General features: G+C 39.2%; 1 protein-coding gene across 7 annotated transcripts in view; it reads right to left on the bottom strand.

The window, feature by feature from the left end:
* The window catches only part of QRICH1 (glutamine rich 1), a 42,720-nt gene that overhangs the window by 16,999 nt on the left and 6,242 nt on the right, over window positions 1–19,479 (bottom strand). For all 7 annotated transcript variants that reach the window (XM_081525529.1, XM_081525530.1, XM_081525532.1 and 4 more), the window contains 2 exons: window positions 15,882–16,211; window positions 93–1,130 (listed from right to left, as the gene is read on the bottom strand). In XM_081525529.1, coding sequence (XP_081381655.1) covers window positions 93–1,130; window positions 15,882–16,190 — 1,347 coding nt within the window. In that variant the 5' untranslated portion in view covers window positions 16,191–16,211. The remainder of the gene's footprint in view (window positions 1–92; window positions 1,131–15,881; window positions 16,212–19,479) is intronic.

The following is a 19,479-nucleotide window of genomic DNA, read 5'->3' as shown; positions in this document are numbered from 1 at the left end:
ACAAGCCAGAGGTGCCAGAGGTTGCCAGGCAAGTTCCGTGTAGCACTGGGCCCCAGGGAGGCAGGCTGCCCTACAGGTTAAGTCTCACTTACTGAACAAGTAACCTGGAGCTGCTGCTGCTGCTGCTGCTGAGGCGGCGGTGGCGTCTGTTCCTGGGGGGTCTGTTGCTGTGGCTGCTGCTGGGGGTCCCATATATGGACAGTCTGAGCTGTATTCTGGTATGTGCCTGCCACGGCCTGCACAGCCACTGGAATGTGGATGTTGCCATTCATGAACTGTGCTGGAAAGAGAGAGTTTGCAAGGGTCTGCACTACCTCTTCATGGGAGTTTTTCACTACAGACGTGGTGCCCACCATCTTCTCCTTGTCATCCTCCAGCTTCACAGCTGCCAGGGCTGTGGGTGAGCCACTGACGTGAACTGCGTTGTAGGCTTCCTGGGGAATGGCAATGTGGGTAATGCTCTGCTGCTGAGGGTCCCCCCGGGGCTGGGCAGAGTAAACAGGTATGGTCCAAGTTTCTCCTGTAGGGCTAGTAATGGTCCCAGTGGCACTGTACAGGTGGGCACTGTCTACCGTCAGTAAGTCAGGCCTCAAAGACACGTAACTCTGCTGCTGGCCCTGTGGAATGGCCAGTACGGTGGCCACTGGCTGCCCTGAGATGGCGTAGGACACAGTGATGGGCATGTCCACTTTGCGCTTCTTCACTGGCTGGAGAACACTGGCTGTGCCAACCCGCCGTTCCCCTTCCCGAGGTGAGCCCTGCTGAGAAGGCGGTGGGGAAAGGGCACCCACAGTCTGGATTTGGATCTGCTGACCCCCAGCAAGAGACTGGCCAGCCACCAGCTGAGCCTGGATCTGCTGGTGCGGGATGTGCTCCTCTGGGATCTCTGGAGCCTGGATCTGCTGGGCCGCCTGCATGTGCTGCACCTGGATCTGGGCAGCCTGCAGCTGCGAAGGGCTGGGGCTTTGCAGAGATGGGGTCTGGATGGAGGGGGCTGCCGGCTGTGCTGCTTGGCCTTGGATCTGCACCTGGACGTGGATGGGCTGCTCAGCAGGCTGGTGAACGGTGAGTTGTGGGGAGAGCTGCTGAGCCGAGACCTGCTGCGGAGACTGCTGTACCTGTACCTGTACCTGCAGCAACAAGATGCAGCAGTGAGTGAACCGGACAACATGGAGAAAAAAACATGGAAAAAAACAATTTTTTCTCTAGTCCCAAAGGGCAGAGATCTCAGGCAGGAGCCCTGTGTACTGTGAGGAGGAGGGGCTGCCATAACCCAGCCTTCTGAGGAGGCCATAATCTCTGAATATACTGCGTTCAGAGCAACACACAGCCACCTGAGAGCACGCAAGACTATCACATGAGAAATATCAAAACTTCTGCTCATTTCTTACCTTCTTTTTAAAAGTCATCCCTTTTGTTCTTGCATACTCATACAGCAGCACAAGTATACAATGTATAAATATATACTTAGGTGTATATTCAAAAAATAGTTTATCCATGTGGTTAGTGATTGAAAGCGTGGGGACATTGTTTTAAAGGGTCAAAAAGACAAGTACATTCCACAGGCATTCAATTCCCAACTCAGGATCAAAACTACTCCCACCACAGACAAAACACAGTAGAGACAAAAATGCTTGAAATCCCTTTAGGAGACATCTCCAATTTTGCTGCTAAAAGGCGGCACACATGAATGATTCTTTACAGTGCTTGTTTACAATACCTTTATTTTACAGGAGAAGCCACTCGATTCCTGATAATTTAATCTAACTAAGGTGACTATATCCCATACCACACATTTCTGATGATAATGCAGTTCATGTCTTACTGCTGTACTTCAGCATACAGAATAGCATGAAAGGATGCTACACATAGTATGTAATTTTAAAACAGTATTTTTCCATCAGACACTTATCTAAATTATTCTGAATGCATGTAGGAATTAGGAAGGTAGAAAATAAGAAGGTAGATCAGTGATTGTATATATCACAAAAGATAACCAAAGATGGTGCTGGGACAACTGGCTGTCCATATAAAAAGAATGAAGTTGGACCTCTTTCTCACATCATACACAGAAAATGGGAGAGGATCTGAACAGACAATTCTCCCAAGAAGATAAGCAAATGGCTGGCAAGCACATGAAAAGTTGCTCAACATCATTAACTGTCAGGGAAATGCAAAGCAAAAGAAGATACCATTTAAACCCACTAGGACGACTGTAATAAAAAACAGATAACCAGGGTTTCCCTGGTAGTTCAGTGGTCAAGACTTTCAATGAAGCAGCATGGGTTCCATCCCTGGTCTAGGAAGTAGGATCCCACATGCTGTGTGGCATAGTCAAAATATAAAATTAAAAACAAAAAAACAATTTTTTTTAGAATAAAAGATACTGTTGGCACGTATACAAGAAAAAATTGGAATTTCACGCACTGCTGGTGGGAATGTAAAATTGGTATAGCTGCTTTGGAAAAAAAGTCTGGCAGATCATAAAAAAGTTAAACATAGCATATGACAAAGATATGAAAAACAAACCGTATGACCCAGCAGTTGCATTCCTAGGTACATACTCAAGAGAAATAAAAACTATACTCACAAAAAACTTGAACATAAATGTTAATTACAGCATTATTTATAGTAAGTGAAAAGTGGAAACAACTCAAATACCCAACAACTGATGGATAAATAAAACGTAGTACTTCCACACAATAGAATGTTGTCTGGTAAGAAAAAAATAAAATTTTGATAAAAAGCTACAACACAGATGAACCTTGAAAACATTATGCCAAATGAAGTTAATCACAAAAGACTACATATTGTATAATTCCATTTATATGAATGTCCAAAATAGGCAAATCTACAGAAATAAAGTAGATTAGTGCTTGCCCAGGAGATAGGGATTGGAGGAAATATGAAGTAATAGCTAAAGCTACAAGCTTTCTTTCTGGGGTGATGGGAATGTTCTAAAATTGATGTGATAATGGTTGTACAACTCTGTGAATAGACTAAAAACTATGAAGTTGTACACTTTACATGGAAATGAGTGAATGGATATGAGAATTATATATCAAGAAAGTCATGACTAATTAAAAAAAAATCACAGGCAAGGAGGAGGTTATATAAAGAGCACAGATCTTGAGAGCTGACTTGAAATGCTGCTGTACTTTCCCGGCTATGAGTCCTTGAAGCTTCTGTTTCCTGAGCCACAATAAAAAGGGCCTACCTGCTTACCTCCTTATAGAGCCGTCGTGAGCATGGAATAATGTTTATTGACATACAGTAGGTGTTCAGGAAGTTGGTTTTCTTCCTCATGAGTAGTATTTCTTTATACCAGTGAGTCTCAAAATGTAGTGTCCAGGCCAACATCATCATCACCCATGCAACTTGTCAGAAATACAAACTTTTAGGTGGAACAATTGAAACAGAAACTCAAGGGAATGGGATCAGCAATCTGATGCATGCTCAAGTTTGAGAATCAGTGCTTTACACCAAGGACATAAAGGAAAGTATGAAGCCAATTACCAAAGAAGAGCTGCTTTCAAGTTTTTTGGTCTCAGTACTGTTTTTAAAAAATGACTGAGGACCCCAAAGAACTTTTGTATAGATAACAATATTTACTACATTAGAAATTAAAACTAGGAAACTTAGAAAAATATTAATTCATTAAAAATTACCATACAAACCAATATAAATGTCAACATAAATCATAAATTCTTATGAAGAGTAACTTTATTTGCCAAAACAAAAAATTTATGAGTTGCACAAAATTTTATATCTTTGCAAATTTCTTTAATGGCTGACTTAATTGAAGACAGCTGGATTCTTCGTATTTGCTTTTGCAATCTGTTGTGCACACGTCACACATGGCCTCTGCAAAACCCCACTGCACACTCATGAGAGAATGAGAGTGAAAAAGGCAAATAAACATCTTCATATTATAATAATTAACAGCCTTAATTTTAAGGAATCACTCTTAACACTATAAGAGCGATTAAAATTTCAGAGTGCTGCGAACTACCAGTCTCTGAACTACTCTTTAAGAATCACTGTTGTAGAGTTAAATACACAGTATGTTTTTTAACTATATTATTACTGGCCTAGAAACAAAAGTTCAAAAATCTGGTTATTATCATTGAATTGTAGTTCATATTCTTAATGATTTTACTCTATCTCTTTACAGTGATTTTTCTTAGAAAGCATTTATCAATATTCAATCTTCCAACAGAAACAAGTTAGCAAAATATTAAGGAATAGGAACTGAAGGCATTTACCCAAATGAAGCATTTACTCAAATCAGAACAAAGAGGTAAAAATAATCTGATGCCACTTTATATCCTAAGTAGTTAGAATTTAAAATTAAAAGAGTAAAAGTTAAAGCACTTTCTGACATTTCCTTACCAATGTCAACATATTGTATAGGGTATCAATTATATGTTTATAACTTTACCCATTAAGAATCATGTCAATAAAAAATTAAATATTACTTGTAATACCCTTCATATCTTTATTTATATAAAAACATAACTTTTTATCTGATTAGGTAATTACTACAGTTCAGTTTAGTTCAGTTCAGTCGCTCAGTCATGTCCAACTCTTTGTGACCCCATGAATCGCAGCACGCCAGGCCTCCCTGTCCATCACAAACTTCTGGAGTTTACCCAAACCCATGTCCATCGAGTCGGTGATGCCATCCAACCATCTCATCCTCTGTCGTCCCCTTCTCCTCCTGCCCCTAATCCTTCCCAGCATTAGGGTCTTTTTCAATGAGTCAATTCTTCGCATGAGGTGGCCAAAGTATTGGAGTTTCAGCTTCAACATCAGTCCTTCCAATGAACACCCAGGACTGATCTCCTTTAGGATGGACTGGTTGGATACAGAGTCACTGCAAAATCACTGCAGATGGTGACTGCAGCTATGAAATTAAAAGACGCTTGCTCCTTGGAAGGTAAGTTATGACCAACCTAGACAGCATATTAAAAAGCAGAGACATTACTTTGCTGACAAAGGTCTGTCTAGTCAAAGCTATGGTTTTTCCAGTAGTCATGTATGGATGTGAGAGTTGGACTGTAAAGAAAGCTGAGGGCCAAAGAATTGATGCTTTTGAACTGTGGTGTTGGAGAAGACTCCCTTGGACTGCAAGGAGATCCAACCAGTCCATCCTAAGGGAAATCAGTCTTGAATATTCATTGGAAGGACTGATGCTGAAGCTGAAACTCCAATACTTTGGCCACCTGATGCGAAGAGATGACTCATTTGAAAAGACCCTGATGCTGGGAAAGATTGAAGGTGGGAGGAGAAGGGGACGAAAGAGGATGAGATGGCTGGATGGCATCATCGACTCGATGGACATGAGTTTAAGCAAACTCCGGGAGTTGGCGATGGACAGGGAAGCCTGGAGTGCTGCAGTCTGTGGGGTTGCAAAGAGTCAGACACGGACTGAGCGACTAAACTGAACAGAGTCACAGTGAAAATCTGTAAACTCAGTGAAGTAAAAAAAGTTTTTTAAATTTTACTTGAACTTATGAGGAAATGAAATTAAAAACTGAACTGAAGGAATAGCTGAACTTTGAATATTTCTTCACACTAAGAAGCTCCAACAAGATTCCTCTTAAAAAAAAAAAAGACAAAAATCTAAGACAGACATTCAGAGGTTGATACTGTCTTTATTAACTGTTTAATTTTCAAGGCAGGTAAACTGTCTCAGAAAACAAACTGACAGACTGATACCTTAACAAAAAATTAAAGAGAAAAAAAAAAACCAGTTTGAAACTTAAGCCTAGATTTGAAGTGATTCTAAAGAAACACAAAAAGAAAAAAGACCATCCCAAAGATATGCATGTACTAGGAAAGTGATGCATTGATGGGGAAAGAGGACATTTCTGTAGAAGGTGAATTTGGTTTGTTTTAAAAAGCACTTTTTCTTACCTTCTATCAATCCCTCATGAATCACACCATATTTCAGTTTCCTTCACATTTGAATCCGTACTTCTCATTCAGCAGCCCCCACCACCTTTCCCAGAGTTTTTCAATTGCTCTTCTTTCCCCCATTGATCAGAAGAGATACAATTTATTATCCATCTGGGCTTTTGATAACATAGTATGTACAATGCTAATTATGCTAATTACTTTCTTCTTGAGGATTCTGACTTCCTATTTCAACCTGGACAGACTGCATTCTAGGTCTTCTGTACAGACCTAAGATTTAGATTTCAATTCTGAGCTGGTTCTGTTTCTTTTATTCTCATGACTTTTTAAACAATTAATTTATTTTTTAATTGAAGGATAATTGCTTTATAGAATTTTGTTGGTTTCTGCCACACATCAACATCTCATGACTTCTTTCCTAGATTCTTTTTTTGATTGAGTCTATTAAGCTTTTCAGATATGTTTGAATGTGGTCTTCAGATTAGCAGCATCAGCACCAACCTGGAATTTGTTAGAAATGCACATTTTCTGGAAATGAAAAAACTGCTGGAGAGCTATCTGCACTCCCAAATTCACAGCAGCATTATTTACAATGGCCAAAACATGGAAACAATTTTAAGTGTCCATCAATACAATGAATATTATTCAGCCATAAAAAGGGGGAAAATGCTGTCATCTGTGACAACATGGATGAAAGGTGAGGGCATTATGCTAAGTGAAATAAATCAGAGAGAGAAAGACAAATGCCATGATCTCATTTATATATAAAAACCTAAAAAAAAAGTCCAACCAAACTCAGAAAAATAGATCAGGTTTGTGGCTACTGAGGCAGGGGCAAAGACAAGAGAAATTGGATGAAGGTGGTCAAAAGGTACAAACTTCCTAGATAACTAAGTACTAGGGATTTATTTATTTATTTGGCTATACCAAGTCTTAATTACAGCATGCGGGATTAGCTCCCTGACCAGCGATGGAACCCAGGCACCCTGAATTGGAAGTACGGAGTCTTCACTGCTGGACCACCAGAGAAGTTCTGTACTAGGGATATAATGTACTACATGATAACTATAGTTAACACTGCTGGATAGTGAACATGAAAGTTAAGAGAGTAAATCCTAAGTTCTCATTGCAAAGGAAAAAATGTTTCTTTCTTATTCTGTATATGAGATGATGGATGATTGTGGTTACCATTTCAGGATATATGTAAATGAAATAATTGAGCTGTACACCTTACATTTATACACTGCTGTATGTCAAGTACATCTCAATAAAACTGGGGGGCGGAGGGATATAAATTCTCAGCAGTGACCCCAGACCAGCTGAATTAGAAGTGGGAGAAGGATGGCCATTTCTGTTTTAAGAAACACTCCAGGTGATTCTAATGTACCCTGAAGTTTGATAACCAGTAGTGTAAAAGTTTTATTGGACCTCACTTGCTTAGGTTCTTAACCTGTTTGCAGATGAATAATCTATTTCCTTTTCCTCAGTGTCATTCAGAACCTAAGTAATACAGAGCTCAACACAACATAAGGACCAAGTACTCCAACTAAAAAGCAATGAGAAACCATGAAGTAATACATGTATTACTCTGCTTAGGAATCTTTTCTTCCAATCACTGACACTAAAAACAGTACATTATCTAACACCATTTTTGAATATTTTTTGTTCTGTTCTGTTTTTGGCTCCTTTGAGTATAAAGCCAGTATCTTATGTATATAAGAATAAACCAGCTGTGTGTGCTGGGTCAGTTTCAGAATTCCATCTCATAAACTATTTTAAAAATTACTTATTTTCACAAGAAAAAGAATAAACAATTCTTCTCTCACATTTCCTTAAAGCTGCATTTGTTACACATTTTTAGCAATCACTTAAAATGTGGTTAGTCCAAATTACAATGTTCTCACAAGTTCAAAACACAAAAAGATTTCAAAGATTTGTGCCAAAAAATGGTAAAATAATTCATCAACAATATACAACTTGAGTAATGTTGAAATAATATATTCGTTTAAATAAAATGTGATTTTATTTTTTTAAACGTGATTTTAAAGTCAATTTCACCTCATTCTTCCTTGTTAAAAATTAAAAAAATTTTTCTTGAAATATAGTTGATATACATCTTTCCCCTCTTGTATAAAAGAGGCTACTAAAAATTTTGGAGAAGGAAATGGCAACCCACTCCAGTATTCTTGCCTGGAGAATTCCATGGACAGAGGAGTCTGGCAGGCTACAGTCCATGGGGTTGCAAGAGAGTCAGATACAACTGAGTAACTAACACACACACACACACAAAATTTTAGAATAACAAATGTGACTTACATTCAATTTCATCCTCTGAGTCTCACTGAAGAGGGACTCAGGAGAGGACAGTGCTCAGTGTGTCAGAAGATCCCACTAAGTGAGGAGTCACAGCACCTGGGATCCAAACACACCTGTGCCTTTTAACAACTAGCCCATAAATCCTTGGCAGAACTTCACTGTTCAAAAAAATGCTCTTCTGAAAGTGGTAAAAATCTTTATCCAAGTATCAAACATTTACCAAACTCTTATTATACAAATGAATAATCTACGTATGGTGAGGGAAGAGATTTAAACATGGGTAAAAGGCTGAATATGTCCACTGACGGATAAATGGACAAAGGTGTGATATATATATATATAAATACACACACACACCTGTATTACTCAGTCATTACAAAGACTGAAATAATGCCATTTGCAGCAACATGGATGGACCTAGAGATTACCACACTAAGTGAAGTAAGTTAGAGAAAGACAAATATCATATATATCACTTCTATGTGGAATCTAAAAATATGACACAACTGAATTTATCTTCAAAATAGAAACAGACTCACAGATATAAAGAACAGACTTGTGGTTGCCAAGGGGGAGGAGGGGTGGAAGAGGCAAGTATTGGGAGTTTGGAATTAGCAAGATGTAAACTATTATATATAGGATGGATAAACAAGGTCCTACTGGATAGCACAGGGAACTATATTCAATGTCCTGTGATAAACCATAATGGAAAAGAAAAAAAAATATATGTATGTGTGTGTGTAACTGTGTCACTCTGCTGTATAACAAAAATTAACATAACATCATAAATCAACTATACTTCAATAAAATTAAAAAAGAAAAGACCGGACATGAAGGGCCAGAAAAGGCAGCAATAAACGGCCCACCAATCTGAAGCGATGATCAGGATCTCAATCAGCTCACCAAGTGCCAGTGAGAGGGTAGCAGATTTTAGTCCTGCTTTTGGCTGCAGAATACACATTCTGACTTCTGCCCCCCCACCAGGCAGAAGCTGGAATCACTCTTTCAACCTCTCCTGCAGCTACAGTGCAGGCCTGTGACCAAGACTTCCCAATTTAGACACTGCATGAAATTTGGACTCAGAAAGGAGCAACATGAGGCAGCAGGAACCACAACCTCCATTTTCTGGTGAGAGCGGAGGACTGTGGCAGAAATGGAACAGGATGGCATAAATCCCCATGAGAGACCACGGTAGGACAAGGACCTGTGCCCAAGGGTGTGGCTGCACGTCTTTGGCAAAGCCAGCCAGCAATGTGACCTGAGTCCTTTCCTGGCCATGTAGCCTCCAAAACCCATTGTCTGACCCTCCTATTAATTCCCTGAGCTAACTATTACCCTTTAGCCAATTGTTCTGAGTAAACTAAGGGGAGGGAGGTGGGGGACTATTGCCTAATACTTGTAACTAAAAGTCAAAACTCAGATGGATACAGAAAATATAACAAGTTGGAAACTTTGAAACAGCATTCACCTTGGGAGAGGAGGATGTGCAGAGTAGTACTAGAGATCTGAATTGCACCTGTAATATTTCATGTCTTTTAAAAAAAAAATGGCAAACTGCCAACACAGCAGGAATACTTGTTACAAATATTTGTCTGGATACTTTTCAAATGTCTGAAAAGCAACTAGGGCCCTGGGTAGGCATGAAACTAATGAGGAGGAGAGGAATTAGAAAAAACAACAGTAGCTATGATTTACTTATTGAAGGCTTACTATGTGCCAGGCAGTGTACTTAAGACGTAGCATTTTATGTAATCCTTAAAATAACTACAACATAAATTATTTTATTTTCATGATGTAGATAAGGAAATGGACTCAAAAAGGTTAAATCACAGATCTAAAGAATCAGAGGAGGATCAAACTCATGTTTGTCTAAGAGCCAAGCCTGGGTCGTAATTACCTTCTTCCTCACTCTCAGCAACCCTACATGGTGGTGAGGGGTTAGGGACTGGCTATACCAGCACAGAGGGAATGTGCAACAGCAAAAGAGGAAGAGGGACAGAAGTTGGGATGACAAATGAGGAAGAGCTGCACTTTGATCTATGAACCTTGAGATCTTTACTTTTAACAACAAAAGAGTCAAGTGCTGAGAAATTCCCTTCCTCAAAGCATCCTCCATTGAGCAGAACCAGACTGAACCAGCCTTATCTGAAGCCTCAGTTCCTGCCCTGGAGAAGTGCAGGGAAGAAAAAAGCAATTCTGTAGGTGCTAAGTAGAATCAAACTCCTAGAATTCACCAGAGGATCTTCTCTCTGGCACACAGATTTAATTCCATGTGGACCCTTCAGGAAGTACCCAACTCAAGAGGGCTCTTGAACGTGAAGTTCCAAATGAACCATTTTCACCTAGCTCAGGCAGACCTATCCACAACAGGAAATTTAAACCTTTCCTAGTATTGTACATACTGTTAAGGTATTTACATGAGAGCTCTATCTACCTTTGCCTTAAGATAGTACCTCCCTGTCTTAAATAAACATATGCTACTTGATATAATGAGAAATAACAACTTTTGGTCTTTTCTCTGATTCCTCGTCAGAGCTCCTAAGACCTTTGTAATTTCTGAAGTGATAATATAAATGCTAGGACCATATTATGTCGTAATGAGGTGACTCTTGGTGGGTTCCTGGATGAGGGCTCATCAACTCAAAGACCAAGCTATGACTAGAAACTTGATAATTTCAGCCCCACCCCCCAATCTCTGGAAAGGGAAGAGGGGCTAGAAATTGAGTTACTAATCGATCATACCTACATGATGTAGCCTCCATAAAAATCCCCAAAGTAAGAGTTTAGGGAGCTCCTGGGTTGGTGAATACATCCATGTGCCTCACAGCCCTTCAGAACCTCGCCCTATGTGTATCTTTATCTGGCTGTTCATCCATATCCTTTATCATTTCCTTAATTATATAATAAACTGGTAAATGTGTTTCCCTGACTTCTGTGAGCTGTTCCAGCAAATCATCAAACCCAAGGAGGGATAGTAAGAACTGCAATTTATAGCCAGTTAGTCAGAAGTACAGCTGAGATAATCTGGAACTGGCAACTCTGAAGTGGGGGTGGGGGTGGGGGCAGTTGTGTGAAACTGATCCCTTAACTTGTGGGGATCTGACACCAACTCCAAGCAAATAGTGTCAGAACTGAACGGAATTATACCCAAGCTGGCTGGTGTGGGGAACTGGTCACTGTGGAGGAAAACACACACACATTTGGGGGCCAAAAATGTTGAGTGTGGTAGGAGCAGAGACTAAACGGACATAGTGAGTTTTATTCTGACAGCTACTCTAATTAACCTTTGACACATTCCTTTGTCTCCCATCAATTCACTAGAACTATTCTAGGGATATAATTACTTTGTCAAATATTATGTGGCTGCTTCTTGACTGGAAAGATGAGAAATTTATGGGGGCAGAACAAACTCTCTGGGATGGTAAAAGATGGTTTTAAAAAAGCAATCTAATTTTATCACTTATTTCTTTAAGGTAATCTAGAAAACTGCCTCTGCCCTCAAGGCAATAAATTGTTTTGAAATTTTAAATGACGTTAATATAGGCATAATTTTACATTCTTATCCAAAGGGTTAGGGTGAGACACACAGTTATGGGGCAGAGAGTCTTGTAACATTTGAACTGAGAAGGCAGGTCTGTTCAGCTCCACAGTTCAGTGCCGTCACCCCTCTCGTCTCACCCTTCCATTCAGTGACTCTGGTTACACAGCCTCTGCCATTTCTTCAAACAAGCAGGCTCCCACCTTAGCGCTTTCTGATTTGGAATGCTCTTTCCTCAGATAACCATATGGCTCATTCACCACCTCTCTTTGGTCTTAACTTAAATGTCACCAGCATATTAAGGCTTACCCTGGCCACCTACATCTGCTCTGTTTTTCTCTTTTTCATTTATCACTATGTAACAAGATTTTTAAAAATCTTATGTATCATCTTACCCCTCCCAGCTATAATATATGTTCCACAAGGTCAGGAAGCTTCGTCTTGTTCAATGTTGTCCCTAAGCATCTAGCAAAGGGCTTTACACATAAACACATAAATAGATGGAGGTGTCTAGGAAAGAGAAGAAAAGGTTAAAAAACCATTGTCCTACACAAGTTCAGAGCAAAATATTCCCAAGCAATACCTTTTTAAAAAAAATTACAAAGAAGTTCATGTTTAATCAAAATAATTCAAGAACTCCTTCTTAGTCTCCTACCCCTTCAATTCCTCTTTGAGGCTTTATTACTACTATTTAAGGACAACCACATTCTACATATGTTAAAAGCCAGTGATACAAACTGCTTTTAACACTCTACAATCTGCTAAACAGCCCACTTTATCAACATACATAGATCCACCTCATTCTTCTGGCTACACAGGACAATATACTACAGATGTATCATTATTTCCCATTTCCCTTAGTGAAAGTGACTTGTTCCCAGTGTCACTACTATAAGTAATACAGCACTGAATATCCTTATACACACATTTATCTATGAACACAAATGTAAGGCCAAAGGTATGCATACTTAAAACATCTGACAAGTATTGCCAAATTAACTTTCAAGAAAATCCCACTAATTTATCCCTCTCATAACCTTGCTGCCCTGGGTAAACTCTTTATAAATGTTTTCCTATCTAATAAATAAAACATATTTCATTTTAGAAACTTACATTTCCACAGTCACCAGAAGCATGAAGTGTCTTTTCATATGCTTACTAGTACAATCTGTATTTCTTCCTCCATGAACAACCTATTTATAGTCTTTGTTCATATTTCTAATAGATTATTTTTTTCTATTTTGCATGCTCCTTGTGTAGCAGAAGCACTAGTTAGGAGCACAGACTCGAGTTAAAACAGCTTGAGTGCAAATGCTAGCTATGGGAAGATGAGTTAACTGTCTTATGTCTCATGTGCTAATTTTAGTTTCAAACATATAAAGAAAGAATATATAAACCTATAAAAGAGATAAAAAAACCAACATGTGTATAAAATAATTTTGTAATTGCTAGGCCCATATTTGAGCCTGCTGTCACTCAGAAAGAAAATGTTTTTTCAATCTTAAAGTTGTATCTTTAGTCATATATTTATGTAAATCATCTGGTTTAGTTTTTTAAAAAAAACAAAAACAAGTTTTTATTGTATTTAAGACACTCAGGGTGTTTTTTTTGGCTGCACTGCATAGCTTGTAGTGGATCTTAATTTCCTGACCAGGGATTGAACTCAGGCCCTTGGCAGTGAAGTTCACAGTCCCTAACCACTGGACCTCTAGGGAATTTCCTAAAAGGTCATTTTTAATTTTAAACATGGGGGGAAAAACTGCTATTGCACATATCATATACCACAAACCATATCTCAGCAACTTGTACAGTAGAAATTTATAATAAGATTTTTAGGACTACTTGAATAAGCAAAAAACAAAAACAAAAAACCCTTCAAACAGAAAAAAAAATTTTTTAAGGAAAAAATGAGGTTTACTCTACCTACACAAATAACTTGAATTAAAATTGATTACCTGTGTGAGAAAGGGAACCACACATAAAACACAGCCTAACAAGTTGGCCAAAATGTAGATACACAGAAAAAAAAATACGATTCTTACCAAAAGAACATTGATAATTATTACTCAATTATTATATCAACTGCTGATCAAGCTAACATTCCATGAGCTGTATATACAATTAGTTTTTATGCAGGAGTTCCCTGAGACCTGAGAATTAGTTCAAAGATTCTTTCAGGGTAAAAAAAGATTGAGAAAAGCTATTTCAGAGTTTACTTTCTTCCTTAGGAAGGCTTTTCACAACCTAAAAATCACAAAAACTTTCTATACTGCCTTTTCATAATTCATTGCTTTCTTTTTATCTCACTCTTTAACCCACCTGGACCTAATTTGTACTATGAAAGATATACAACTTTATTTCCAAAAGAGGAGTAGATGCCTTACTCTACTAATGGAATATATCTTTTCCTCACTGATCAGCAAAGCCACTTTGATCCTATGCCTGGTATCTACTCATTATGTATACAGACACATAAATGTGCTTTGAAGTCCTTGGTGAAGTTCCAGCTTCTCAGATTAGGGGGACCCTAAGAACTGCTCTTTTGTAAAAGTTTCTCTCCTACATGAATTCCTCTATCACCAGATGCTATCTGCTTCCTCTCTTGCGGCAGTTTCTCAGATTTAGTGGATTTTTTAAAAAAAAATCATTCCCTATTATTTTTATTGAAATATAGCTACTATATAATTTTATAAGATACAGGTGTACAATATACTGACTCACAACTTCTAAAGGTTAAGTTTTAGTGGGGTTTTTGATGGCATTGTTTTTTTCCAGCACGGATAGAAAAAAATTTTTTAAGTATCTTTTTAGTCACTAAGAATGGGAAAATCTGAGTCCGTGATATTGGAACCTATCTCATGGATTTATTATTGTATTTCTTCATCCATTTACAAGAGGTTTGGGTTACAATGATGATGCTAATAGGTAATCTCAATTAGCCATCTTGAATATAAAGTCTCAAAAAACACTTTAAAGTCAAATTCCAGACTATTTTAATCTTATGAAAAAGATCCAAGCTGTAAATAACAGAATAATTTCTTAAACTGAAAAGTCAGCCTTCTCTTTTTACTTTTCCTGTACCCTTCCTTCCTTCCTCATAAAGATCAGAATTAACAACTTCATCCCTCCACATGCCAGATGTTTTCCTGCTATCTCATTCAGTCTCACTGAACGGTATTATCCCTACCAACACATGAAAAAACTAGAACTAAGAAGACTAAGATCATATCAACAAATAAGAGGTCAGGTCAAATTTAAACCCAGGAATGCAACTCCAAAGCTCAGTCCTTCCAGTACACCCACTTACATAGCTAAGGAGCAAAGTCTTCTATCTTACCAAACACACCTCTTCACACTCGGCCTCTCCATCATGTTCCACTTGCTTTCCTATTCTCTTGGTGGAAATCATCGAGGGCAAAGTGATATGCAACCACAGTAGACAGCAGCAAGAAAGCAGCATTTGTAACTGGAGGAGACTTTCAGCTTCACAGGTGAAAGTGTTACTCAGTCAGTTCACACAAGGACTCCCTAAAGAAGACAACTTGTATCTTCTCAGCAAATGTATTAAGTTTCTCCTTCTTCAGTAAGTTTATTATCAACTGAGCATTATTTCTTGAGGCTTACATCAAATGCAGGCCTAGAAATCTACAGGTGACCTGAGTCATGGAACTATACAACTAAATGAAGGTTATTAAAATATAAGAGACTTTCCATTAAAAAAAAAAAAGTTTCAAATAGCCTACTTTTAGTAATGAGCTAAGATGAGCCCTCCTATATTCCTGATCTGCTCAGGGTGACACAGACAAGAAGGGAAGCTTTGGTCACACACCATTGGGACACATCCAAATCCAGTCCCAGAAGACCTCTTCATTTCTGTACCGCTCAATTCTCCAAAGCAAATGGCAAGTTCAGTTTACAGAAGTGCCAAATATTTTTAGTGTTAACGATGAAAGCCCTCGTGTAAAATAATATGTTTTGAAAAATAGAATATTCTCCTTAGTGAAAATAACCTCTGACATTTGTATATAGATGTGACGCTCTACTAACCAAAACCCTAATGGCAAATTCCATTCAACAGGATGCACCTCAACAGTGATTTCCCCTTTACCTGAACCTGCTGTGGCTGTTGAACCTGGATCTGCTGTTCTGGCTGGGTTTGAGGCTGAACACTCGTGGTGACTGGACAGGCAAGTTCAAGCAAAGACCCGGCTACTTCGGTGCTGTCTGTGTAAATGCAGTTCCCACCCTGCTGGTACACCATCGTAGTGGTGGCCGTCTGCTGGAACTCCTGAAGGGCTTCTGGCCCCTTAGAGGCTAGCGAGTCCAGAAATTCCTTCATCCTGTGTTGCGGGACAGACCGCGCCTTCACTCGGATGTACTCTTCAAAGGAGATGGTGTTCTCCAGAGAATTATTCATATTGCAGAGTCCTTAGGGTTCCTAGGAATAAAACAAATGAACAGAAGTCAAAACTATGCCATGGTTTTAACATACTGAAATGCACAGAGCAACCACTCTAGCATTGGAGTGGAACAGTCAGGGCAGCGGCATACATGAGGAATCCAAAGTATAATTTTACTAAATAACCTTTTTTTCCCAATTACTGGCATCTGAAATCTGTTCCCATTAACAATTCTTAAATCAAACTATCATATTGAAAACAAAAAACAAAAGCATTTGTCACAGTACTGGATGAAATGGGCTGAAAACACACTCTCCACCCAGCACTTGGCCAAGCCCATCCCATCTTCTCTGCAGAACCAAGCACTAGACAGTGAAAGCCACAGGCAATACTACTCTGTAACCATCAGAAGACTCCAAGGAAGGTAGGAGCTGGGATTCCTACCAATATGTTCTAGTTCCACTGCCAACTATGTTTTACACTGAAGGGACACGTATGCCACCTAGCTGTGTCACGACCCAAGACACAAGGGATGTGTTCTTCATCTCCTCCACTCCCCAACACACCACAAAACCTCATCTTGCTATAAACTGCTCACAGTCTTTTGCTGCATAGCTTACTGGTTAAGAGCATGGACTTTGGAGCCACACTTCTTGGGTTTAAAACCCAGCTCAAACTCTCCTTTGCTGTGTTATCCTGGACAAGTCAGTTAACTTTGGTTTTGTCTATAAAATAGGGATTAAAATAATATTTACGCCATAGACATGAGGATTAAATATGTGTAGCACTTACAAAAGTACCTGACATATAGGCAGTGCCATATAAATATTAACCAACACTACTTAAATAAGTAGGAGAAGGAAGTTGAATAGTACCTTAAGTAACTAGGTCACTTCTAAAACTCAGAAATCAATTCGGCAAGTTTTTCATCAGGGTGTTTACCTTAGGGTGCAGGGGTGGATAACAGCCCTCAAGCACCTGGGGGACAACCAACCATGCAATCTATCCATGCACTGCTGAGTGTCCTGTACTGGGCTCTCATACCATTCTCTCCTGACCACTACCACCTCCAGAACAAAAGCAATGAAAGGCTATGAAAGTAACATAAACCAACTGAGTTTCTTTGCCCAAAAAAAGGCTCTCGGTCAGCCTCAAATGTCTAGAAAAGTGATTTGTTCCCTTGAGCCATCAGACTAGAAATATCAGTCTTTTACTGCCCAAATGCTGTCTTCTGTTAACAGATACAAAGTGGGTAATCCTCTCATTATCATCTTCCACCTGGCTCTAAACTCTAGTAGACAAGACTGTATCCTGGTCCTCTCTGAATGGCTGACACATGTAGGTGCTTATCTGTTGCATCTGGAATGCAATGTGGAACAAGAAGGATTATGACTCTTTGTTTCTGTAACATGTATAACTTAACAACAATAAAATGTTATGTTTTTCCCCAGTAAATGGTTAATCTATACCTTGAAGGGGAAAAAAAAAAAAAACCCCACTATATATCCAGAGCAAGAGACCAAAGGAAAAATATGATCCATACTGCTATTAATTTACTCACACTGGTAATACTTCTGCGGGATGCTGCTTAAGTATAGTATAGTATACAAATTATATTCAGGTACTTTCAAACAGAACAGACCCAGCAACAAATCTTTTATTATGAGGCCCACAATACATTACAAATATATTTCTCCGTAAATAAAGAATACTATGTATACCTTATCCTGTCCAAAATGCCTAGACCACTACTCTCAGGGAAGCCTCCACACAACAGGAGTCAGGAAACCCCAAGCACAACAGAGTACCAAAAATGCCAAGTACAGGTCAGGGGAGTGAAAGGTGAAGCTGTTGCTGATGGCCTCTTGTCTTTTGAAATTTAATTCCTATTTGTCCCTTTCTCATCTCTTCTAACCACCTCTCCTGCCCAGGTCTCCCTTCTCTCTGATGCAGAGACTCTCAGTTATCTTTCCCAGAACAGAAAATTAGGAGGTCTGCTATAAGACTTCAAGATTAAGATATCAATAATACCCATGGCACATAAAACAGGGGCAGCATCAGGATTTCCCAGGAGGTGAAGCAGTAAAGAATCACCTGACAATGCAGGAAACTTAAGAAACATGGGTTTGATCCCTGGGTTGGAAAATCCCCTGGAGGAGGGCATGGCGACCCATTCCAGTACTTTTGCCTGGAGTATCCCATGGACAGAGGAGCCTGGAGGGCTACAGTCCATGGGGTAGCAGAGTCAGATACAACTAAAGCAACAGTATGCACGCACCCAAGGCCAAGCACTTCATATTCAAAGCAGGCCACTCCAGTAGAGGTGACCCACAGTCACTAACTACATTGGCACAGACTGTGTCAAAGCTTCCCTCTGATAAGAGCATAACTGAAACTTTCTTCCTAAGGAAGCATCTCTCATAATATAGATCTAATAACAGTATGTGACCCTAATACTCAATTACATACAACCTTCCGCTCAAAAAGGGACAAAGGAGAGAATTGTGTGAACCACCATTTACCAGTTCTTTACCATGCTGGTACATATTTCAGCTTTTCACCTCCATTACAGCAGACCAGCAGGGGGCAACTGAAATTTACACTTCTCCAAATTCATTTTCTTCAACAATTAGTTGTATTCATGTAAAACACTTAAGAGATGGCTTGAAATGTGAAGACTGTCTGTGCTAGAATGGTAGCTATTGTATCAAAGCAATTTTTTAAAAAGTACAGAGAATCATGCAAAAAAAAAACCTTTTCTTGCTTCAAATCTGGGAGAAGGTAAGTATGAACAAGCATAAAGAAACAGAGCAAGTTTACAGAATCGGAAAACCTTCACACAAACACTGCTTGGTAAAGGTAGTCCACAAAGTCTTCCGAGTGACCTTGTTTCCCTTCACTCTTTCACGTTTCAGTAATCAAGGAGGCTTAAACCTCATCTGAAGTCTGACATTAAGTACAAGCAGAATTATACCAACTCTTCTTCCCAGAATCAAGCTTTCTTCAGTTTTCAGTGTAGAATTCCACCTGGTTTTGTTTCCTTTTTTTGGTCTGTTTTTGTGAAAGTGAAAGTGAAAGTGAAGTCGAATCCGACTCTCTGTGACCCCATGGACTATAGCCTGCGAGGCTTCTCTGTCCATGGGATTTTCCAGGCAAAAGTACCAGAATGGGTTGCCATTTCCTTCTCCAGGGGATCTTCCTGACCCAGGGACCGAACCCCGGTCTCCCACAGGCAGACGCTTTAGGGGGGAGGGTTAAAGTAACACACCTATTGTTTTTAGAAAAACTGCTCAAATAGTATAGGAA

Source organism: Giraffa tippelskirchi, chromosome 9, assembly GCF_054371585.1.
Source record: "Giraffa tippelskirchi isolate mGirTip1 chromosome 9, T2T-mGirTip1v1.2.pri, whole genome shotgun sequence".
In the NCBI taxonomy this organism is placed as follows: domain Eukaryota; kingdom Metazoa; phylum Chordata; class Mammalia; order Artiodactyla; family Giraffidae; genus Giraffa; species Giraffa tippelskirchi.
This window is presented reverse-complemented; position numbering and strand designations above follow the sequence as displayed.